This window comes from Pituophis catenifer, unplaced genomic scaffold, assembly GCF_029215685.1.
Source record: "Pituophis catenifer annectens isolate HBS135680 unplaced genomic scaffold, rPitCat1.0.hap2 SCAF_1, whole genome shotgun sequence".
Taxonomy (NCBI): Eukaryota; Metazoa; Chordata; class Lepidosauria; order Squamata; family Colubridae; genus Pituophis; species Pituophis catenifer.
This window is the reverse complement of record NW_027256881.1, coordinates 43,700,514-43,726,608: the sequence shown is the minus strand read 5'-3', so window position 1 is coordinate 43,726,608 and position 26,095 is coordinate 43,700,514. Positions and strand designations below refer to the sequence as shown.

At 38.1% G+C, this 26,095-nt stretch overlaps 1 protein-coding gene across 1 annotated transcript in view; it reads left to right on the top strand.

The window, feature by feature from the left end:
• MTA3 (metastasis associated 1 family member 3) overlaps positions 1-26,095 on the top strand; it is a 131,813-nt gene that overhangs the window by 92,342 nt on the left and 13,376 nt on the right. Inside the window, exons 15-18 of the mRNA XM_070948489.1 lie at positions 3,881-3,967; positions 7,757-7,906; positions 14,338-14,369; positions 20,894-21,048. Of these exons, the coding sequence (XP_070804590.1) occupies positions 3,881-3,967; positions 7,757-7,906; positions 14,338-14,369; positions 20,894-21,048 (424 nt within the window). The remainder of the gene's footprint in view (positions 1-3,880; positions 3,968-7,756; positions 7,907-14,337; positions 14,370-20,893; positions 21,049-26,095) is intronic.

Genomic DNA, 26,095 nt, shown 5'->3' with positions numbered 1-26,095 from the left:
ACCCTCTAATTCATTCCCAAACTAGGTACCTTCTCTCTGTCTTCTCCTCAGAAAGAACAAACTCATCTAACTGAAAAACAAGGCTAACTGAAATGAAAAATAACAGAGCATCTAAAACTCCACAAAACAAGAGAATAAGGCTGCCTGCATTGAAGCTTGTTCTAAAAAAAAAGTTGGTACAACTTTTAAAATATGCCAATACTGTAATAGTGAATACAGGCACCAGCTCACTGCAAGAAATAAACCAACTGAAATACAGTCATAAGTGAAGACCTTGGATGCAAAATCAACAAACGAGAAACATGGCTAAGTAACCCATCCCCAAAATGGAAGATCAGGTTGGAAAATAAGATCAGCAATGTATGATCAGGTGCAAACAAGATAGAACAGATGAAAGGGAAGAATAAGAAGATCAAAGAATACCTGACAAATATCATCTAGAAAAGGAACCACTGAAAACAAGAAAGCAGCAAATAACAGGTATAGCCAAGAAGATCAGCAGATATGAAGCTCAAATTGTACGCTACAGGCAGAATCTCTAGTTTCATTTGAATCAGAAACATTTCTCCCAATCCATCAGTAGAGGAGAAGCTGCATTGACCAGCTAAACACCTATAACAAATAAGAAATTGTGCAGTTCTGGGACCAAGTTTATATTCTTTGGAATATCCAAAGAAATGCAACAAGAATGCAGCTTAGATAAAAAGAAGTTGGATAGGAATAAAAATAAACTGAAATGAAAGAACTTGTAATAACAGCAGAAATTGTGGAGAAAAGGGCAAGAAAGATCAAGAATTGGTCAGCACGAGGTGAAGAAAAACAGCTGTCAGCACTGGAATGAATGCAGCTTGGAGTGCTGCACCGAATCCTGACAACAGCATGAAACATCTGATTGGTCAGCACCCACTCATAGCCAAGCAAATTAACATCATAATTCAAGAAAGTGAAACTGAAGCATGGCTAACAGCTGGGGAAACTTATCTGATAATGAAAGAGCTAACAAAGGGCAACACCAGGCAACTACCTGCTTACCAACAACTTTCAAATTGCTAAGTGATGTTGTACCTGAGGTAGTCCAACAGCATCTGGTTGAAAAGAAGGTTTCTCCATCTCAGCAAAACAGAAACTGACCAAACAGCAGAGGAGGGGGAGATTGTAGCTCTCTGCCACATGATTGGCTAGTTAAGTGCCTAGAAATGACAGTAGAAACATCAAACACTTCATGCAAAAATCAATGGCACAATGGAAGACACAGTTGCTGATCAATGATGACAGACTGGGAGAGGCTAATATCAAGAAAGGAATCTTTCAAGAAGGCTCACTATAATCCATGCTGCTTGTCATTGCATTGATTCCTCTGTCAACAATACTGAACAAGCCAGGCCATGGATATTAAACATCAGAAAGATTTGTCAGGCTATCCCATCTCCTTTACATGGATGATCGGATGTAATGTGGAAAAACACCATCTGAAATGGAATCACTGCTCAACACTGCCCAAATATGCAACTTAAGTATAGCAATGGAGTTTGGACTTGACAAATGTGCCACTCTCACCATCATTAGGAAAAAATCATGAAAACTGAAGGAAAGTGCTAGGTGCTATGGAAATAACTTGATGTCTGGATGAAGACCATCACTACATATACCTGGGCATCATCCAAGATGATAACATAATGCACACTGAAGTCAAGAAGAACTGAATAAATCATGAGAGTGAATAAGATATTAAAGTCCACACTCAGTGCCGGAAATGCCCTCTAAGTGATTAATGCCTGCACAATTCGAGTCATTAGATACTGTATCTAGCTGGAATAGTGGGCTGGACTCAAGCAGAACTAAAAGCCTTGAATAGGAAGAACAAAAAATTAATAACAATCATTCCCTTCATCCATGTAATGAAGTTGACAGACTCCACTTGACAAGAAACATGGGTGTGGAATGTTGGAAGTACACCAAACAGTTGAACAAAAAATTGGCATTGGAAGAATATCTGAAGGGCACAAAGAAGATCCACTGAAGCTAATACAATATGAAGATTTACTGAATACTGAACAGAACAAACTGGCTTACAAGACCAAATGAAGAACAGAAAAGAGACATGCAAGTCAAAGTATTATATGGCCAGTACACACACACACACACACACACACACACACACACACACACACACACAAGCAACAATAAAACCTGACAATGGCTAAGAACAGGAAAGTTGAAGAAAGAGACAGGGGGGCTAAGACCAAATGCATACAAAGCCAGAATTGAAAAGACAGCAACAGACAGCAAATGTCACCTCTGCAAAAAAGATGAAGAAACAGTGGATCACCTAGTTAGCTACTTCAATAGGATCACACAGATGATAGATTACAAACAATGCCATGACAAACTAGCAACAATGGTGCATTGGAAGATTTGCAAGAATCTGCCTATCCTAGGTCCTTGGAAAGAAATCAATAGGCGGATTAAAATGCCAAATTTAAAATGCCAGTCTAAACATCTGGTGGAGTGTCCAACTAATCATAATGGAAAAAAATAGGAAGCGGTGATAACATTTAATAGATTTCTTAAGCCCAAAGAGGTGGGGGGAATACAAGAGAACTAATATCAGATCAGATGGTAAAAGTGACACTATTATGAATTCTTCCTGTTTTTGTTCCATAATTGAGTCTTATTAGTGATATTGTGATGACATTCATATGCCACTGTATTTCAGTTCATGTGACAGCTAATTATGGAACATTTCAGATAATTGGCCAGAGTTTTCTTCCTTCTCCTTGTCTTCCACCTGAATCTTTTCTCAATACGGTATGTGTTGCTGATGATACATTTCCTCCTGGATCTAAAACGTTACACCCATGTATTGTCTGGAACCAGATAACAATTCATCCATCCTCTGTGTAATTTCTTTAATACAGTCATAACCAATATTTATAGTTCTGTAGCTAACCATTTTCATAGTGTCTCCACATGCACAAAAAGTAGTCATTTTCTCATTAGATCTTTTATATAAGTAGTGGAACGCAAAAGGTTTTATTTAAAGACTGTAAGATACTCATATGTCACTATGTAATTGGTTGAGGAAAGAAAATTACTTGCGTAGATCATGATTATGAGTGTTTCTGGAAGAAGTGGAACCCAGAGAATAGTTAGCATACCAGTCAGGACAAAGGTAACCACCGATGGGTAACAGGAACTTGAATAGTACTTAGTTCTGCTCAATGAATTTCACTTTTACTACTAGACTAGAATAGTAAAAGATTGTTGCCTCTGCAGGACTAACTGAAGCCTGACATAGGTTTCCAAAATCTATAGCAGCGTGCCTCAAACTTGGCAGCTTGAAGATGTGTGGACTTCAACTTCCTTATTCTGGGAGTTGAAATCCACACATCTTTAAGCTGCCAGGGTTGAGAAACAGATCCATAGTGTAAGTCACCTGCAGGCTACCAAGATACAAATTGCACAGATGGAGGACAGACAGGAAGTGTTAGGTTAAGAAAATCCTTAAAATGGGATTTATTGTGATTCCCTGAGGCCATCCCCATCTGGACTGTCTGTTATATAATGGTAAGGCTGGAAGGTATGGTTCTCTTGAACTTCTGCAAAAGATCTTTCTGCTACAATGATCTCTAGATCTTTTTGCTACAAACCTTTGATTAATGGAGGAACAACAGACTACTTGCTGTCATTCTACATGATATGTGAGTGTTCTTTCAAGCCCTGGGCAGTTTGCCCAATGAAAAGTTTATATACAACAACTACTACTACTATCACCACTACTACTAATCATCTTATTAAGAGCAGTTGGCAGCCAGAGCTGCTTTTGGGTTTGTATTTTTTCCTCTTCATTTCAGACTAATGTTTCCTCTTCAATCCCTAGATGCTGATAGACACTGTGAATTTATTGGGAACCCTTTGAAGATTAAAAGCACCAGGAAATCATTATCATGTATCATTGGATACTTAGGTGAGTGTTTCCAGCCAAAATGAATTTAAAGGTGAAAACCATTGTATACAGGTTAATTGAATATTGTAAATGCAGAATATTTAAGAAAAGGGAAAGCGCAAACATTAAGCATTGATCAAAGTACTCTTGAAGCTATTCTATGCAGCACCACAGCACCTCACTGGTAATTTACAGCTTTGTCACATTTCCTTTACCTATCAAAAATAGCTTTTCTACATACATGAATACTACAGTTTAAAAAGTGAAGCAGCCAGTTGAGGCGAATGAGCTATGCATCAATGATTCCAATCAAAGCAGTGAAATGGAATATATCCTGGCCCAAAGCAGTAGATCAAATGGAGAGTGCTTAATTTGCAAAATCCTAATAAACCCAGAACTCTCCACATGTACTTGGTAGAGGGGAGACCATATAGGTCTTCACTGTAAGATTTGATAAGTATCTACCTTTTCATGGGTAGAACCTCATGTACATTTGCTCAGCTGGAACAGTAAACAAGAAACAAACTTTTTGCTGGTGTTTGGGGGCCTTTCTCTTGCTTTCCCTTCTTGTAGTCAGGGAGTTGCAATGGCCAAAGCAATGGCATGGTAATCTTGCAGAAGTTACTAAAAGGAAGTAATTTTTAGTTTTTGATTAAACTAGTGTTTGTTTGTTTTTCTAACCACTAACAGTAAAAAATTGGCATTTTTTTTGTTATAACATGATAATATTGATGACTCTACATGATGCACAAAGAACTTTATAATATATTTATTCACATTTATTCTGCAGATTATGAGTTATTTCATATTTTTAAAAATCTAATACATTATCAATTTCTGGATATATTTAGAAGTTTTGAGATATACTACACGTATTAAACTTCCCTAGCGTATAGGTCTTCTAAGATCAGAAGCACAACATTAGTCTTTCAATCATTTTCTGAAGTAAAGTGTGTCTTTTTCTTATTCTTTCCTTTAATTAAAACAGATCTATTCTGCTAAAAGTTAAAACAGGTTATAATATTATTAATAGATTACAAGGAAGGTTAATATAGAATAGAAATTACTTATTCAGATAGAATTTACCATGTTATTTACCTACCATTTCTATACTGAGGCTTATCAAAGTAATTGCTTGCCAAAGTTATCTAAACCATGCAAACTAAAGGAAATCGTAGCTATCCATCTTGTACAGCTGGAATGGCTTCTGCATAATTCCCTTTTATAATTTTTCCCAGCTAATCATTTACTGAATTTCTCATGTTTGACTGACAGTCATAGATAGATAATTGGTGATAATTCTATCTTTTTCCCCAGACTGTAAAAAAGATCTTCTGTTAAAGATTTTTACTGACATATATATTCCTGAGCTAAATTGATATGGTAATCTTTGAGATTTCTCTGGCCTGACTTTATTTCTTTTTGTAACTCTCTTTTTCTGGAAATTTGCTATTTAAGAAGTGGATTTAAGACAGCTGACTTTTAAAATTCCAGGTTTACAGAAGAGATATAGGTGATATTTCTAAAAGGTCTTTAATATTAATGTTTCTAATAATTTCCTAAGCAGTCTCATTTCTATAGAGATCTCATTCTGTAGCACTGCTAAACAGAAGACTGGCCAGCTTGGCTTCACTGATATCATGGAAATGTGGTCCCACATTTCCCACATCTCTCCTAGCCAAATCCAATCAGAGTTCCATAATTACCTACTTGCCAAGCCTTGAAAAGCTTTATAGCAGGGGTGTCAAACTCACGTCGTCATGGCAGTGTCATGTGACATATCGGGATTTCCCCCCTTCACTAAACTGGGTGTGAGTGTGGTCAGCACGGGACGCATCTGACCCACGGGCCGGGAGTTTGATAGCCTTGCTTTATAGTATAGTATCAAGTGCTACTATAGTATAGTAGCACTTTAAATAGTATACTGAACTGAATTGGCAACCCATCTAAAAACCATAATGTAGGCATAATATTCTTCCAGTTTTGGAAGCCATACATGGGTATGTATTCTGAGTAGCATTTAAAGGATGGATAAGAGGTTTCATAAGAGCATGAATAATTAGTATTAGGTCCTCCCGCAGCAGGCAACAATGCAATTAGTACATCAGCTGAAGCTGGTCAGCTATGTCCAGTCATGCCCTTCTCCTGCTGTTCAAGTCATGAATCTAGGTTACCAGTGGTCCTTGCTTAACCACCCTATTTGGGACTGGAATTTCCATCACTAAATGATGCAGTTGTTAAATGAAACTTCATGTTCCTTAGTGTCAGCAGTTGCCAGGTACAAGGACTCAGGATGACACAGCTACAGTATCAGCTGTGATCAGAATACCATTGATCAGAATGGTATGTTTATTACTGCTCAACAGGAATCTTGCTAGACAGGGAAATTACTAGATAAAATAAATTTAGGGAGTATCTGTTTTCCATTTCTTCTTCCCACTTAGCAATTCCAAGCTAGCTGGTCTTTTTACTCCTTTCCTCACTTCAACTCCAGATTCCACTGCATTAATTTCAGTAGTCCCAGTTGCAGTTGTTAATCCAGATCACTTCTCCTGTCCTGTCCTGCTGTGCTTGTCTCTGCCTTTGCTGTTTTGGCCACCCTGCCACCTATCACTGCGGTCCTCCACAGCACCAGATGACCTTTGTTAACTTCTCCCATTGCTGATAAGGCCACCTGGCCAAGACAGCTGCTGGCCCTTCTGTGGAGTGCAGGGCAACCAAAAGGACAGAAATGGGGAGGCTGCTGCAAGCTGCAGTCAAAAATAAAAGCGAACTATCAAGCCCTGAATTTTTAATCATGTGACTGTGGGGCACTGCAATGGCTGTAACGTCAAAGGGTGGCAGTGACAATCATTTGTTTAGTGCTGCTGTGACTGTGAATGTTTCATGAATGAATGGTAGCTAAGCAAGTACTAGTGCTACATGTTTGTTGAATGCCATACACTGTGTACACTTTACATGTGTCTTGCATGCACAATGGAAGAGAATTTTATCCATTTAAAATGAATTCTGTCAAGTCACACCAAAGTTTGTTTGTTTAGTTTATTGGTTAGACCATCCATTCATCCATCCATCCGTCCGTCCATCCGTCCATCTGTCCGTCCGTACAGTGTTGGATTGCCCCTGGTTCGCACCGGTTCTATAGAACCGGTAGTAAAACCGGCAGGAGGCTCCACCCACCGACCCCAATGTCATCAAAACGCTTCTGCGCATGCGCAGAAGAGCACGTGGCCCTGCTGCGAACCGGTAGCAAAGTAGAACCCACCCCTGCATCTGTACATACATACATACATACATACATACATACATACATACATACATACATTATCTACAGATCAGATTCTTCAAAAACGGCTTTGGAACTCTGCTTATTGTAAGTTTACCTTTCTTAATGCAAAGCATATCAGACAGGAACAATACAGTATTAATTATATGAACAGAATTCCTGCTAACAACTGGAAAACTTGCAAACATCTATCTAAATATGGAAGTGGTTTCAAAAACTTTTGCAAACTTCAAGCAATGTGCATTGTGTGTGTGTGTGTGTGTGTGTGTGTGTGTGTGTGAAAGAACAAGTTATCTAAAACATGCTACTTTAATGGCTAAACAAGTATTATGTCTCTTTTCACAGTGGTAGATAAGCTCAAGTAAATAATTTCCACAGATCCTCTGATTATGATAATGGGCATCCAAGTTAATCCAACGTTTATCAATTTCCTGTAAGAAACTAGGAAATTTGAACTATGTAAGTCCTCAATGTGATGATATGATTCTGATTTGAAATAACTGTCTCCTTTAACAAAATTACAGAGATTCATCCTGCAATGAAGCCTAATATAATCAAGTCAACACCAAGCCTTCAGAGCTCAATGTCAAAGCGACTACTTGCTCCTCCTGGTCATTCATCATTAAGTATTTTGGGAAAGAGAAATTATAGTCATCATCACAATGGCCTGGATGGTAAGTATGAAGGCCTGATATCTTAACCTTCTTCCTCCTTGTTGTTGTTGTTGTTGTTATTATTATTATTATTATTATTATTATTATTATTATTATTATTATTATTAAAAATAAAATTTGGGAGAATGCCAGTGGCAATATTTATTAGCTTTTCACTGACCTTTACACTAAGGAGTTGGTATAAATAAAATTTGGTACAGGTAATAAATCAGGTTTGAATAAAAATCGGAACTATTTTTAATCTTCCTGTAAGAGAATATATCTATAACATATCTCAATAGTGTTTGAATGAGAAATCTATTAATCTATCCCACTGAGAAGTTTTTAACCAATTTCTGCAGATTACATCTATGATACAAGCAATTTTAAAATTTCACATATCTCTAATTGTAGACTTAGTTTCAAGGAATGGATTTTTACCCCCTTCTGTTCAATTGTATTTATTTTGTTTGTTTAGACAATTCATGTCTGATTCTTAGAAGCTGCCAGGACAAGTTTCTGCAGTTTTCTTGGCAAGGTTTTTCAGAAATGACTTGCCATTGCCTCTTTCCTGGGGTTGGAACCAGTGGTGGGTTGCTCCTGGTTCTGTCCGGTTCTTTAGAACCGGGAGTAAAAACGACAGGAGGCTCTGCCCACCTGCCTGGCCATCATAATTGACAATCTGCGCATGTGCAGAAGCTTCTGCATATGTACAAACGCGCGCTCCTATTGCAAACCGGTAGTAAAGGTAAGTAGAACCCACCTCTGGTTGGAACATGTACAAAATAGTACAAGTAGTCCTTGACTTACAACCACAATTGAGCCCAAAATTTCTGTTGTTAAGTGAGACATTTGTTCAGTGAGTTTTGCCCCATTTATGACCTTTCTTGCCACCGTTAAGTGAATCACTGCAGTTGATAAGTTAGTAATTCGGCTGTTAAGTGAAACTGACTTCCCCATTGATTTTGCTTGTCGGAAGGTCACAAAAGGTGATCATGTGAACTTGGGACACCGCAAGGGTCATAAATATGAACCAGTTCCCAAGCATCTGAATTTTGATCACATGACCAGGGGGATAGTGCAAAGGTTGTAACTGTGAAAAATGGTCATAAATCCCATTTTTCATTGCTGTTGTAACTTTGAACGGTCACTAAAAGAACTGTTGTAAGTCGACAACTACCTTTAGTAGTTCTGAAATGTTATGATTGTGGAAGGTAGGAACCAGCTACATTAAAAGTCTTTCTTTGGAAAGATTATCCAACTTTTTCAGTCCTTGATATGTTAGACTTTTCCTCTAAACAAAATGCTTCACTTATTTGATTGATTACATTTAAAAAACCCCAGCTTTTTAAAATGAAAAATCAAGAATAAATTCTTAGCTTAAATTTATATCACATCAATTTTCATCTCATCAGTTAGCTTTTGGGAAGCAATGATACCAATCTGAACACCTGAAGGCCATCATACCGATTTATTCTACTATATGTAAAGAATACTGATGCTCAAAATAGTATGTGTTTGCTATGGGTGATGCTGAGACTAGATTGCCAATACCGAGTGTCAAACATGTAATGATAGAATTCATTACATCCTGGTTGTGCCCTTGTGATTTATGACTCTTGGAGACAAGATTGTGGGTTTTCCCTCTTTTAATTAATTTTGGTAGATTTCTATCTCACCTTTTTTTCCATCATGAAACTCACTGAGCAGATGAGCTTTTAAAGCAGACTCTCCTATGTGGCATAAACCTATTAACTTTCTGCAGGAAGGTTTTCTCATAGTTTCCCTTGCAGATGGACACAAGGTTTAAATTCATACAGGAAGCTTATCTAGAATTGAAGTGGCTTTTGAAATCAGCTACTTTGGGTAAACCATATTTATAACTTAATGTGATCCGTGAGTTTAAACAATTGTAATTCCCTAAATCATGATTAAATCATGGCTTAACATGACAAGGAAATCCTATTTTAGTATCATACAATACATACCATTTAGGTAACATGCTGGTCTATAATCTGGTTTATAACAGCCCTCCTGCAAATGAGGACTCAGCTATCAACATATATCATCTTTTCTCACTCTTCTTTTCTTTCAAGGATCTTTGGTTTGAAGAACTAACATAAATATGTATATTTTTAAGGTAGAAAATCTGGAATGAAGAAATTTAAAAGAATTCCCCCAAACCAGTTCAGTTTGTTTTCTCTTTCCTCACTCTTATTATTCCCAATTAACATAAGGAGAACACCTGACATTTATCTCTGCAATCTATGTTTATTTCATAGCTCATCTGCTTAAAATTTTTAAAAATTCAAATGTACAACCCTGAGCCACCACGGTTTTTTTTATGATGAATAATTACCGTGATAGTTGCTGGAAGGAGCTAATCTTTACAATTGGTTTATTGGAGAATGGTGGAATTTTTCATATTCCCACATTTTATTTATGTGCAGCCTCAATTTGATATGAAAATGCATGTGACCTAAACTCTGTGCACTAACAATTTCTTACCTGAATTTGAAAATAAAAATAAAAATGATACATTAAATAAAAATAATGTAATATATATTTCTCTCAAACATTATCTCCCATATAGAGGCAAACAGGCACCCTAAATATATTGATGTTTTTCTTTCAGTTAAGTAAGTTTCATCTTTGATCACAATTACACATTTCTAAGTACACTGTGAGATTATCACCTCCTGACTTAAAAAAAAAAATAACCTGGGGTTAAAATAGTAACAAAACAAATAGATAACAACCACATCACATCCTCCATGTAGACAGAACTGCAAGGGAGAGAATGGGGAGGAATGTACTAGTTCCACCATTATGTGGTATGACCCATCAATCTCCTTGTATCTGAAGGTGAGCATCTCAATGGGGAAGCGTTCTACTTATTTAGGCCCCACTCTGTGATTCAGAATCCTGGGGAGCCAATATTCTAAATTGCATCAAGAACCTACATGAGTAAAACACTCCCTGCTGCCCTAATTCCTAATTCATTCTTCATCTCAGCAGTGGAGGAGCAGAACACACAATCCTTCCCCTGCTGTTTTTCATGTGCTTCTAATTTTATGAGTGTTTTTAATGCCCCAGTTGGGATCCAGTAGTACTATATAATTTTAGCATACTGTATTCTTCATTTGAGATACATACTATTTTTCTTTAGCTGTTTTACTGAAATCTTAGAAACCAATGGATTCTTGCAGAATGTTTTGTACCTTTTTTTTTTAAATGTACAACAAGGCACTTTAATTTCTAGTTATGTTTACCCAAGCGATTGTTTTATTTTTAGCAAAATGGATTAGTCATTTAGCCAAGCTAAATGTTCACTTGACACAAAATTGTCAAAGGAGCTATGTGTTTATATATAGGAAAAAAAGAAAGGACACAGAGAACGCTTCAGAAAAAAACAATATGACTTTCTTTTTTTAAAAAAAATGAAAATCATGTGTAAACTCCCAGGCCTCTGATTACTAACAGCCAATATAGATTTATTCAGGACAATTTGATTCTTTTAGTGAGAAATAATTGCTTCACAAGACAAGGCGGACTATCATACTCAGCCAGAGCATAGCTAAATATTCAGATTGCAACCATTTTTACTTCTGGATTAATCTGCTATTTAAGCAGAAGATTGTGTGTCCAGTAACCCTATGCAAGTCATGTTCAGTTCTTTGGAGAAAGGATTGGAATGAAATGAAATAAAATAAGAATATTTAATAGGCATTTTACAGGAGCCAGCAAGACTTTGAGGATATAATCAAATAATTTTTGATTCTGGAATTATGGTTTTAGGCATTCACTTTTTTCAAAAGATAGTATATATGGCTTAGGCCCAGGATATTTGTCGGACCATCTGCAACCAGCAACAGCTTCCCATCGCCCAGTTCGTTCTCACAGGGAGGGCCTACTCAGGGTGCTGTCGGCCAGACAATGTCGGCTGGTGGCCCCCAGAGGTAGAGCTTTCTCTGTGGGCGTGCCCACCCTTTGGAATCAACTCCCCCTGGGGCTCCGGTTGGCCCCTGACCTTCGCACTTTCCGCCACGAACTAAAGACATGGCTGTTTAAATCGCCCAGCCTGGACTGATGGAGTTTGATTATTTTAATGAGTTTTAACATACGTTTAATTTGTATTTAATATGTTTTTATCTGGTTTGATTTTAATTGTTGTGAGCCGCCCTAAGTCCTATGGAGATAGGGCGGCATACAAATCAAATTAATTAAATAAATAAATAAATTAAATAAATATGTTATTTCGAAGTGGTGTAGCATATCACAACTGTGACTGTGACTCTCCTAAATGAGATTCTGGATTCTTCCCCAAAGTCCTGCCCTTACTAGATTGCTGTCCAGCTTTTGCATCATCTTGTAGGAAGAAGCTCAATTATGAAAATTGGAAAGCAATCACTCAGAAAGAAGGCTGTTAGTCAGTGGTGGGATTCAAAAATTTTTACTACCGGTTCTGTGGGCATGGCTTGTTGGGCGTGGCATGGCTTATTGGGCGTGGCTTGATGGGTGTGGCAAAGGAAGGATACTGTAAAATCTCTTTTCCCTCCACACTCCAGGGGAAGGTTACTGCAAAATCCCTATTTCCTCCCGATCAGCTGGGACGCGGGAGGCAGAGAATAGATGGGGGCGGGGTCAGTCAGAGGTGGTATTTATACCGGTTCTCAAAATTTCTGCTACCAGTTCTCCAGAACTGGTCAGAACCTGCTGAAACCCACCTCTGTTGTTAGCGCAGGTAAAGAAAGGGTCCAATATGCTTCTCCAGGACTGTATTCCATTCCTACCTGTGAAGGAATAAAAATCTCAAGCCCCTAGTTTCTTCCCTGTTAGGCTCTATCAGGGATTGGCTCTAAAGGACAGGAGGAAGAGCTGCTATCAGATTAATATGGCTTCATTCCATTCCAAGGAGCTAATTGGAGAAATCATCTCAGACAAGCCCCTCCCTAGTTCACACAAAGATAAAGTGCAGGAAGAGGGAAATACATTCAGACTTGCAAGATTCTGTTACTTATAGCTATTCCAGTAAAAGTAGTTTTTTTTAACCTACGGTATATAGTTTCTTAGTCTGGCCTACTGTATAGGATTGTTGATATTCATTGCAATACCAAACCATTTTGGTAGTCAGGGAGTAAGGCTGTTCTTCCTTTTAGTAGGGCATACTGTAGCTCCTTGATCTGCAGGGTTTTTTTCCCCCTTGTGTATTTGGACTCAGCACCAAGGACATTTTTTGTAGGCCAAGTGACAGGGTAGAACAGTTTTCTCAACTTGGCAACTTTAAGATGTGTGGACTTCAACTTCTAGAAATCCCCAGCTAGCACTGGAGTATCTGTCTGGCTTCTTTCCCAGCTGTTCAGTTAGGCCAGGAACAAGGATGATTTCAGGATCTGACCTTTCTGATAATTTGCCTTTTTCAGCACGGATACTCGGATATTCCTTTCACTTCTACCCTCCCCTTGTGAATACACAGCTTTTAAAATACACTTATCCCAATAGGCGCTTTAGATGGAATAATCCCAGCACATTTATGTCTCAGATAATTATCAGTGGATGTAATGTACTCTAGCAAAAACAATCCTTATGCGGAAACATAAGGATACACCTACTTCTTGATATATAAGGTGAGATATGAAGCAGACATAAAGCAGATAGACATGAGTACAAGAAGTCCGTGGAATGTGTTCATTTTAGTTGAAGTAAGGGTTGAAAGGAGTAGTAATGAATAAGCACATTTCTTAATGGTCTTAATGGAAGAGTGCAGAATGATGAAATTGGTATTAATTAAAAGGCAAAACAGCAAAAACTGAACAGAAGCAATAGTATATTGTGATATTAGAGCAGGAGAAGAATATACTTTTAGGGTTGAAAGGCATTTTGAAAGTTATAAAGCAAGTCCACCCCCTCTCCCGCTGCTCAATCCAGATATCTTGTAAGTATATCTTGTGTATTTACAAAGTGTTTTCTTTGGGAATGTTTAAATTATTATTTTCATGGTACAGTACTTAGTAGGACTCAGTGTGGATGGAAAGAGAGAGCAAGCAAGCCCCATCCAGCTTCTATTTAAATGTCTCAATTGTTCATGATGTATTTCTCTGTTCTACTATCAAGCAGCCTATAGTTAAATGTGTAATATTTCAACCTCCTTACCTATTAGTTTCATGTTCATATTCAGCTCATTGTAGTAAAGAAAACCCATTTGTTCCATGTTCAACATAACAGCTTCTCAGATCTTGTAGCTCCACTATCAATGATACCTGCTATCCTGGGTTTTGTACCTGTTGTGGCTACTTATATGGAGAGGGAAGATACTTTGGCCTCTTATGAAAGTGCTGCAATTCTACAATTGTTAACCCTAGATTTGCTTTCAAGTAGATTGTAAGAAAAATAATACTTTCAAAAGCAAATGTTAATTTGGGTCTAATTGGTTCTGTGTATGTATATTTTAGGGCTCTCCAGTTATGCACATGGAACTAAAATGGTAAGTATTCAATTTTTTAAAAATTCTAACCTCTTTGAAATGCAAAATATCCAGTGAAATCTCATGCAGAGTTATTTAGAAAACTCTGAATTCAGCTAGGCTTATTCTCAGGTGAAAGGGTTTAGGAGTGCAACCATAACATTTGTGCCTATTCTTTAAAAATATTTATTTATTAGCATTGTAGAACCACCCATCTTGCATACATGACTCTGGGATTCTGGGTGGCTTGCAACAATTAAAAACAACAGCAAGAACAATAAAAATTATATATATATATATATATATATATATATATATATATATATATATATATATATATACACACACACACACACACACACACTTTTTAATTCATAGGCTTATGTATGATATTTTTGTAATCAGGGTTTTTCCCTATGTAGATAAAGTTGTTAAATGGCCATTTCATCCCACCATGGCCATTTAACAATTTTATCTACATAGGAAAAAACCCTGATTACAAAAATATCATACATACATACATACATACATACATACATACATACATACATATATATATATATATATATATATATATATATATATATATATATATCCTCCTACCAAAATCACTATTGAAACTAAATCAACAAGGCACACATCTCATTCAGTCCAGCACTGAAAAGCCTCACCACTACCACTGCACCCTGAAATTTAGTGGCATAGTCATGCCATCCTAAAGGCCAGAGACACCAATGTTAAGTGTTGGGGAGGATGATGTTCCAAAGAAATGGCATAAAAGTCAAGGCAGAAATGTAATGGCAGAAAAGACTCTTTTCCTTAGTGGAATGCCATCAGGGACCCTTATGGGTCCTTAGATCCATAGCATGGGTCTTGTCCACTGTGAGATAGGATGGGTAGGCTGCAATTGTGAATAATTATTTTTTTAAGTTGGAAGGGAGGGAGGGAGGGAGGGGAGGAAGGGAAAGAGGGCGGGAGGAAGATCAAATCTTTTGTCTATAAATTGTTGGAAAAGATTAGGAGAGAAACCTACAGAATAAAATATTTTAGTGTTTCTTCTACCTGTTTCCTCATCTCATAATTTTATTCATGGAAAGAATTATGCTATAAGTCTGAAAAACCCAAACAAAATGAATTAAATAAACAAAACCACTAAAGTTCCATTAGGGAAAAATTGGCATGGCTTCATCAATAGTTTCTTAATGAAAAAGATGAGTAAAGCAAGGATTTACAATAGATGGAAAGCTGGAAGGATAGATTTATATCACAGTTAAGTCCCAGAGATGACATATGCATATTACAGGTCATCAATCAAAAATGAACTGGAGGCAATTCATAAGAGACTTTGTAACAAAATGAAAACTACAATATCTAGATATCTGTCAACAGGCATTTGGATTATGTTAAGTGGTGGTTTCATACACTTGTCAGAGATGTTTAGAAAGCCAAATATATATTCAGCATTGCTGTCAATGTTTTTCTTTTTAATCATTCTTCCTTATACTGGTACTCTCCAAAAGGTTTGGGACTACAGCTACCAGAAATTCTAGCCAACATGCTGAATCAAGCATAGGGAGGTTACTCTGCCCGAATAGTATTAAAATTGACTTGAATCAAGCTAATCATCTTCTTTAGCATCCTAGACTTACTCTAATCCTCTTCTTTTTTTTTTTACTGTATCACTACCAGTTACCGTACAGTATGTATATATACAATTTCATCTTCCTTTTGTGTACAATGTTCATAAAAAAGGAAGGTTAATCTTTGTTCGAAGAAGCTAAATATCTGAACAAGAAAAATCTACTCATTCTTCCACACAAAAAGTGAAAGAAAATGAAAAAGAAAATGTCATAGCTTGCCGTTTTGCATGTTAGCTGATCATTTTCAATTTCAGTCCTGTTCATTTTGTCTGGATGACTGAAAAGGAACTGCAAAAACCATCAAACTAGCTTTTCCCTTATAGGACCTAGTTTAGGAATGAAACAAAGAGTTCCCTCCAATACAGAAATAAAGAGGCAGACTTAATATAGAAAAAGAAGACATAGCAGTTTGAAAATAGCAAAATTCCTAGTATAATTTATGTTCTGCTCATACACACAATACACACCCAAACATAACTGTATGTGGATATATCCTTCTAAGCATCTTAGCTAGTACAAATGTTAATGATAAGAGTATGACTCAATTACTCAATCTATATTGGTTGCCTATGTTTTCCACTAGATCAAAGTGCTGGTATTTACATTTTAAAGTTCTAAATGGCCAACTATTTTAAGGATTGCCTTTGCTGAGATAGGCCTCCTGATGATGTCTGTTCAACATCTAAAATATTCCTTCCTGTTAGGTCAGTGATGACTAACCTTTTTGCTGTCATGTGCCAAAAATGGGGGGGAGAGCAGGGGGTCACGCATGTGCGTGCCCACACCCATAATTCAATGCGACCTGCCCCACCCCGTGCAGGCATGCTTGACCCTCCCTCGCTCCCCACTTTTGGCACATGAAGGCATGGTGGGCCCAGTACAGTAGACTCGTTTTTCAATTTCCCCAGGCTCCAGAGGCTTTCTAGGAGCCTGAGGAGGGCAAAAACGGCCTTCCCCATCCCCCTGGAGGCCAGAAATGGCCAGTTTCCCAACTTCTGATGGGCCTGGAAGGCCCGAAAATCAGCTGGCCGGCTTGTGCATGCGCACTAGAGCTGAGCTAGGACAACGCTCACATGCCCACAGATATGGCTCCATGTGCCACCTGTGGCATGTGTGCCATAGGTTCGCCATCGCGGTGTTAGGTTGTCCAATGACCTTCTCAAAAGTGTATCAAGTTTGTGAACCCCTGATAGGGACCTGTTTATACAATATATGCTGTTTTTATGCACAAAGAAAAACTTTGGCACTTCAAGAATTTCATGGGAAGTTGTATACAGTAGTTCTGTTTTTTCCCCTCCTCTTCAACCTCTTTTCACTTTAGATAGACATCTCATATTTCTAGAAACTAAGCATGAAAGTGAAAAAAGGTCAGCCCCTTTGAGATTTTTCCAGTATCAAAGATTTGGGAGGCAGGGGAAAGACAATTTGCTTCTCATGTTGGATGGCTGGCAGGCTGACTGGTTGGATCTATCTTTTTCCTGTCTGCCCATTCATTACAAGCCTGTACTGGACAGACTTCTGTTCATCTTCCAAATTGCATTTTGAATTTCTGAATATATTTTAATGTACTTTCTCAACAATATGCATTTTTAAAGACATTTCTTCTTCAAATACGTATTTTAAAACTTGTCTATACCTTTTTGTGTGGATTTGGCAATGGAGAAATTCAGCAATATGTTCAAGTTGAAGGATAAATTCTAGACCGTGCATTAAACTAACTTTAGGAAATATGGCCACTTTGTTTTAAACTCCAGACTAATGAAATCTCTGCCAGTGGCTTCAGGGTTTCGCCTGCTTGGTGAGACATGATAGCCCAAAGAAATATAGATATACAGGTAAATATCTGGGAAGATCAGAGGCACTGGATCAGGGGTGAAATGCTCCCGGTTCGGACTGGATCACCCAATCCGGTAGCAATGAAGGCAGGTGGTTTGGAGAACTGGTAGCAAAAATCCCTGTCCCCCCACCATGCCCAGCTGAGCCGCGCCATCATCAGAGCCATTTTTTTTAATTTTTAAAAGCATTTTTTTACAACCTCTTCTGCCAAAAAAATGCTTTTAAAAGTAAAAAAAAAAGCCTCTGATATTTGCGCGGCTCAGCTGGGATCGTCAGAGGCTTTTAAAAGAAAAAAAGCCTCTGCTGATCAGGCAACTCAGCTGGGATTCTCAGAGGCTTTTAAAAGCATTTTTTAAAAAACCTCTTCGGCTGAAGAGATTGTAGAAAAAATGGTTTTAAAAGTAAAAAAAAAAAAGTTGGCCACGCCCACCCAGTCACATTACCGCCCCCCAAGCAATGCCCACAGAACCGGTAGTAACAAATTTTAGAGTTCACCACTGCACTGGATCCTTCTAAAGAACTCAGGTCATGTTAAAGACAAAATGGCTTTGAAATGGACTATGTGTTCCTATATCCTACAATATATCAGAAAAAGCCCACCAGCCATTAAATCACAGTCCTTTATCTCAGATTATACACAGACAAGGCAAGCGGTATTTTGAAAAGCCCAGTTCACTTGAAAGTTGTCAGGTAATAATACTCAGTATGGAATTGTTTGTGCTAATCTGAACCATTGTTATTGTTTTTTCCTTTTGGCCAAATATTTATGAAGCATATGTTTTCTTAGGTTGGACTTGCATAACTCCTGCCAGGATATAATTTTCATCACTGGGAGAGAAAAAAATCCTTAAAAGCATGATATATGGATATGTTCCTTTCAGTCCTCTGTAAATAAGAGAGCAAAACAGCCTGGGGAAAGCATTCTGAAGGTTGTAGCTGCAAAATTGCTTTTTATGGAAAGGCCAAAAAATGAGGTGGAAGGATTTTAGGAGTCCTTCCTCTATGCCTTCAGCATAAAAGGAGAGCAGTTTGGCATCAATAATACACAAAGGTTGCCAAAACAACCCTAGAACATCATATTTAAGTACTTAAAGTCTTAGCTCATTGATTATAATTTAATTGATTATATGTGAGGCAATTGACAGATATGTTTTCCAGTGGTTTTGGAGAGAGCAGCCAGTACTCAGGTATCTGATGACATTCTATTTATATTAAGAAGCAGATCCCTCTGTTTCCTCTCACTTTACTCTTCCTATTAATGACCTTATGTTTGGTCTTTCTCATTTATTTGAACACATCTTTAAAATATATTTCAGTCCATAGTCAAAAAATGCATTTGCTAGATCTAATTCAAGGTGCCATCCCATGGCCAGTATTGCCATGCCCCAATCTTCTGCCTGCACCTATTCTGGGAATGGTCAGAGATAACTATGATTTATGCAATTGACCAATGCAGTATAGAAATCAGCTCTTAATCACTGCCTCATCCTTGCCTTGTGTTTGCTAGTGAAGATGGTAATGGTAGTGATAGGAAACAGCTGGTTTGTTACAGTTACATTATTTGGCCTTCGTAGCTGAGGGGAAGGCAGAAAGAGGGGGGAAAAAGGAAATTCTGCAATTTGAGCTGGGGAAAAAAATCATTTGATTGTTAAGTGTGGATATGAGCATGGAGGCTAAAGATGCAGAGTCATTGGGGTGAGTGGAAGTGTCCTTTAAATTAAACCTGACAGATGTCTACATGCAGAATAGTGACTGGAACTTTGAGATTTGCCACCCAGAATGAGATACAATTTAACATCCAGATTGTTCCAAGTGCAATAAATTCATCTGTTGTTAAATTTCTTACCATAATGCTGTGACAAAACCTGGACCGTTTGTTAATGCTTAATTATTATTAGGTGGAATTCATAGCTACTAGAAGAAAAAAACAAGGTAAAAAAAAAAATAGAAGCCGCAGGAAACAAGCTTGTTTTTTTATTGCAGAGGGTTTCACTGAAATTGAGATAAAGCATTTGTCACTTTTTAATCTTCAGAGCCCAGAAGTGAAATGAAATATCTGAGGACAAAATGCAGTGCAGGTCACCAATTCTTTATCCATTGCAATTTGTGAATGTTGCAGTATTAAAAGTTCATCATATTTATCTCCTGAATTACAGGATACAACTTCTGCTTAAGTTTTACTTAGTGTGTAGTTCAGACCATTATACTTATGTGCTACTTTCCCCCCAGTCTAACAGACAGTTTTAAATTAGGGCAAAAGTGGAAAAACTGTGCCTGTCTAGAATTTCTGGAATTTCAACTATTCAGCTCTGCTCAGCCTGGTCAAAATTATAGTCAGAAACATTTGGATTTTCACAGGTTCCCCAATCCTGTTTTAAGGATAAAAACCTACTGTGTGACTTGCAGTTAAGGCAAGAAATACACTCCCCAAATTGAGTTTGGTTTATCTGCGAGTGGGCTTATCCATAAACATACTGAAAATAGTAATACTTCTTAAAAGTACATGCAAAACTTCGCAGATAAGCCCATCTGCAAATATGCTTAATCCTGAATTTTTAACCAAAATATCATGAAAAATGCACCGCCTACAGATAAGCCAATTGTAAAAATTAGAACATGAACATTTTGAGAGTCAGTTTATCTATTAGTGGTACATTTTTTTAATAGTATTTTGTTTTAAAAATTCAAGGGTTGGCCTATCCACAGATGGGTTTAACTTTTATATACTGAACTTTGTTTTACCTGCAGAAGACCTGATCAGCTAGAAACCAATAAGCAGCAAAGATGTTTAGAGATTAAGATCTTGTTGCAGCACCAGTACATCAAATTAAGATTAAAGATTTTAAATTAAGATATTTAAAAGTTCAGGAAGGATAGTATGGTCTTGGGCTGCTGTTGGTTTCCCAAAAGTGAGCCCATGGTTTAGACCCACAAGCAGCCCAAAATTGACCTCCAGTCAACCATATTAGAACTAAGACCAGAGCTGTTTGTCCTGGATAAAGAAGGAGGCAACTCTCTATACTGGATGGTATATATTGCTGATATCTCTCCCTTTTATATTGATTTCAGCAAGCGGCACATGATTTCTATACAACTAATGGCAAAACTCTACAAGTCGGCACAAATGACCTTATGCCAAGTGTTATGCCATTGCTCAAGAGACAGAGACAGAATTGGCTCAATGCTCCTGATGATGGTTTCTTTATTGCTACAGAAGAGACCAGGTAAGAAAAAAAGGGAGCAAGAGCCTACATTGGGGGTGGTGAATCCAAATGTTGCTGAACTACAATTCCCAGCAGGCCTCACTTTTGAACGTGCAGGTTGGAGTTGCTGAGATTTAGCAACATTAGCAGTGAGTTGTCCCAAATTCTCTGTCCTCTTGAACCAAAATCATTGGTAGCCCCTGTTATTTAGTATAATTTGGGGGGCAACTAAAAATGCATTCCTGTGCATGTGATGACTATGCATATATAAACTCCAGAAAGTTTGGCAGTTTTGGGACCAGTTCTATGAAGTGTTACAAACAAATGTATAGGTTCATATCCAACGGAAAGCCTGAAAGCAGTTATCGAGTAGACAATTCTGTTTAAAAGTATCTTCATACATCAAAGGCTTGCTTTGTAAAAGATTTTATTCTTTGGAGAAGGGCATGCAAAGAGAAGGATTAGGACCTGCATGAACTCTTAAATTCATGCCATATTAGTTGATGGTGCAATTAGTTCCTATGGAGAAAAGTAATCAACTACCCTCAGGGTCAGTGCTGGCCACTTGTCTTCTGAGACTTATTATGGGCCACTGATAGTATAATGACAAAACAGTGACTTTGCTGGAGGTCTCTATAGTATTATACTAATAAGAATAAAATCCCTAATTTTCTTCTAATAACTATTAATTCAGTCATTCCAGAAAGGAAGTTATGGCTCTTTGGAAGCAAATGCCCTTCTGTGTACTTTGAGTCTCTAATGTTTGAGTCACAATTGTATGATTGTGTGGATTTTTATTCTTTTTAATTTGCTTGCCAGAGCCTTATTTGGTTCATCTTTGTATGAAGAACCAAAGGCAGCAAGTTTCTTGCTTGGCCTTTTTTTAAAAGCCCTTCCATTCATATTTATAAGCTTCCAGCTTTACCAGAGAAGATGCTTTCAATGTGCTGATTGCAGTGGGAAAGTGTCAGTTGTAATTCATCACTTGATGGTCTGATGGTGGAACCCAGTGTCCAATATCTAAGAGAAGCAGGTGGAGTTAGTTTAGGTTTATATGCATCTAAGAACTTAGAAAAAAAATGTGCAGCTCAGCCTCATTTATCCCAAGAATCTGAAAACAGTTGAAAATTGGAATGTCATCCTGAGTATCTACTTAATCATTTGTTTAGAAGAACTGACAGCTTCACATTTCTGATTCCTGCAAACAAAATCATCTGTACAAGTGGGGTAAACAGGTTTTTAAAAATCAAAGTAGAACTGTAATCATATCCCACCCTCTTTTTTTGACTGGGTAGGTCGGTCTAAGACGGTTGAGGTTCAGGTTTGTGATCTAGTTTGAGTTTGGGTTAATAAATTTGAAGAAGTGGACAAAGAATAATTTTGGTGTGGCTTAATTCAGCCATCTGTTTGTTGGTGCTTCCTGATTAATTAAGGTGGCCAGTGAAGTGACTTGCAGTTGGGTTCAAGTGATGATGGTGATGGCCTCTAGGGAGAGGGTGGTATCTTTGGCTCTGAAGAACATGGTGGTATTCTTCATGATGAAAAAGCCAATCGAAAAATCATTGACAATTATCGTACTGTCTCTAACCTCTTTTTAGGGAAGTTTGTTGAGAGGTTGATCTAACTGCAGTTGCAGAGGATTCTAGAAGTGGGTTATCTAAATCTCTTTTAGTAGATTTCAGGCTGGGATTCAATATGGACAGATATAATAATAATATGGACAATATGGACCTGAGATGGACGTACCATATCCATTCTTATGCTCCTTGAACTCTCAATGGTTATTGATAGTGTTGACTATAGTGTTCCTCTGGATTTGGTTTATGGGTTTAGGGATGGGTTAATCATCATCTACAGTAATGGTGATTCTCCTCCATTTGGCATCGGTTTCAGTTGGTGTTGGCTGGAGTGGGAGAGATGTTACTTTCTAGGTTTCTCCTTTATCGAATATCACAGGGTTTGACATTCCCTTCTTGTTCAACATCTTTAGAAAAATGTTGGATTATCTACAGCTTTTTGGTTCAATATCATCAGTATCTTAATGATATCTCATTATATCTTCTGACCCCAGGTCAACCAAGTGAGGCTGTTGAGGTTTAATTCCAGTTCTTGTGCAGGGTAGGGAGGAACCAACTCTGACTGAATGTTACTAAGACTGAATGTAGGCAAACATTATGGCCATTTGAATTTGGGAATATTCAATCTTTAACCTTGGAAATGATTGCACTTTCTTGTTCAAGAGTGTGCAAAATCTGGGGAATCTTCTTGAACTGTCAGTTGCTGTTCAATGAGAAGGTGGAAGCTTTGGCCAGGAAGGCCTTTGCATAATTCTAGTTATACCCTTTCCTGGCTCAGGAGGTCATAGTCACAGTTTGATAACCGAGATGCACTATTCATGGGATGCCTGTGAAGTCAATTTGGAAGCATCAACTGGTTCAGAATGTAGCAGTCTGGGCAATTACGGGCATGCTTCATGAGCTATACAGTTACTAATTTGCTTTCAGATGCAAATCAAGATGCTGGTTATGACCTATAAAACTCTGCATGGCATAAGACTGATTATCTAAGTGACCACCCTTCAAATGGTGTCTGCCTGGCCAGTATGAGCTGACAGGGTGGGCATGCTCCTTCAGTCAAATAGTGTCATCTATTGGGATCCAGGAAGTATCTTCTCAGTTGCAAAACCTGCCCCCTGGAACGAAGTCCCCCAGATGTACTTGTGACTTTCATGTTGATACCATTCCAGAAAGTCCAGAATATTTGGATGTTCTTCCAGGCCTTGGATTAAAGTGGTCAAGGCCCTGGCAGACATGCTTAGGGGTATAAGTATTTTTAGTACATTCACTATCTCTTCTTATTCTTTATTCCTTCATTATTATTTTTTGTAGTTATATTATATTGAATTTTCCTTTTTTGCTTAGCTTTTTTGTTCACCGCCCAGAATCAGTTTGCAGCTGGGTAGTGCTTAAATTAAATAAATTAAAGTAAACCAATTACAGAATCACAACCATCATCTAGGTTGTTTTGATTTCCCCTGTGGACCTCCCCAGCTGCAGGGCATTGTTCTTATTAGGCTGATGTTTTTCTGAAGTAGATACATTGAATGTGAGCACACGCAGATCCCTGATCTCTTGAGATCCAGGGCAATTAGAGCATATGTGCATTTTATTCACTTGTATGTCTAATCCAAGAAGCACCAGTTATTAGTAATAAATATATAGTATATGTTTTATCAGCAATTTTCATATCTATTTGTTAAAGCCTAAAAGAGACAATAATAGGGATTCAGTGAGGGACTTATGGATATGAAGGAATCTTTCTTAAAAGAAGTTTGGCCTCTTTTTTGTTTTGAAGGCTTGCAGCTTCCCTCAAGGAGGCCTTGCAGGGGGAACAAATGGCTAATTTAAGGGAGCAGCCAAGTAGACTGCAATTGAGATTGGCAACTAAGTAGGCAGTTACTAAACAAGGACTACTCAGGCCTGACTTGAAGACCTGAGTAGTCCCTAGCGACTACTCCCTAGGATCATACATAAAAAGATCCTAGGGAGAAAGGAAGTTTTTTACTATCCTATTTCATTCATAAAGCTACAAAGCTACAAAGCAGTTGCTTTCCCAATACATAATGGGAAAGCTCATACCATCACTAGGTATGAATCAGATAAATCCTCTCCTAAAACTCAGGCGAACCATTGCCAACCATTGGAAATCAGTAGTAGCCAAACTGGCCACTTATTTTCAAGCCCAAGTCTACTATGTCACAGCCATATAACATATAAATCTATTACTCTGATCTGGTTTCTTCTGGCATTGTAGTCCAGGGGTGTCAAACTCACATCGTCACGGCGGCATCACGTGATGTATCAGGACTTTCCCCCCTTCACTAAACTGGGCATCCAGCCTATGAGCCGGGAGTTTGACAGCCCTATCATAGTCCATTCTAGATGGTCTTCTTCTTCTTCCTCCCCTTCCTCCTCCCCCCCACCTCCTCCTCTTCCTGCCTTGAACAGGGAGCATCCCTAGCTGTTGACTCTACCCTACTGCCACATTTCTGTTCCTTCTCTTCTATATACACATTTTAAATGAAGGCCTCAGATGAAAAGTGTCCTTTGAGTTCTTAGTTATGACCTAAGTGGATAGATAGGAAATGGGCAAGGTTATGCTTATTCAACTTGCTGCTATAGAGTAGCATATTAAGCTCAGAATGTATGATAATCTGCATTTAGTAATTCAAAAATAGTTTGCCAACTAGACACATGGAATAAGATTTTGAAACTTCAGCCCCACATGCATGTACACACACATAACACCTCTCCTGCGCGAGCTGCACTGGCTCCCGGTGGTCTTCCGGGTGCGCTTCAAGGTGTTGGTGACCACCTTTAAAGCGCTCCATGGCTTAGGGCCGGGTACTTATGAGACCGCCTTCTGCCACCAATAGCCTCCCACCGGCCAGTACGCTCGCACAGAGTGGGCCTCCTCAGGGTGCCGTCCGCCAGACAATGTCGGCTGACGACTCCCAGGGGGAGAGCCTTCTCTGTGGCGGCGCCCACCCTCTGGAACAACCTCCCCCCAGAGATACATACAATAACAGACCTCCGGATTTTTCGTCGGGCCCTGAAAACCCATTTATTTCAACTAGCTGGGCTGGCTTGAGTTAAATTTTAAATTGATTTTAAATTGGGTTGTTTTAATTTACGGCCAAAATATTTAATTATTTTAAACTGCTTTTAAATTTTGTATGTACTGTTTTTTACTTTGGCTGTTCACCGCCCTGAGTTCTATTTGGAGAAGGGCGGTATAGAAATAGGAACAAATAAATAAGACACATATACTGTACAGAGACAGAGGGTCAACATTTGGAATCCACTAATTAGTTGCAAATGTCCTTGGATTCTGATCTACAGGTGTTATAATAGGCTTAGGTAATATAACTTTATATTTTATTTTTTGTGTGTTGATACTTAATGTACTGGTATAACATTGAAGGAGGGTTTGACAGCAATGATAATCATTAAAAATAAACATAATGAGGAGAGAAAATGTATGTGCATGCTTGTCATTCACCTGATTG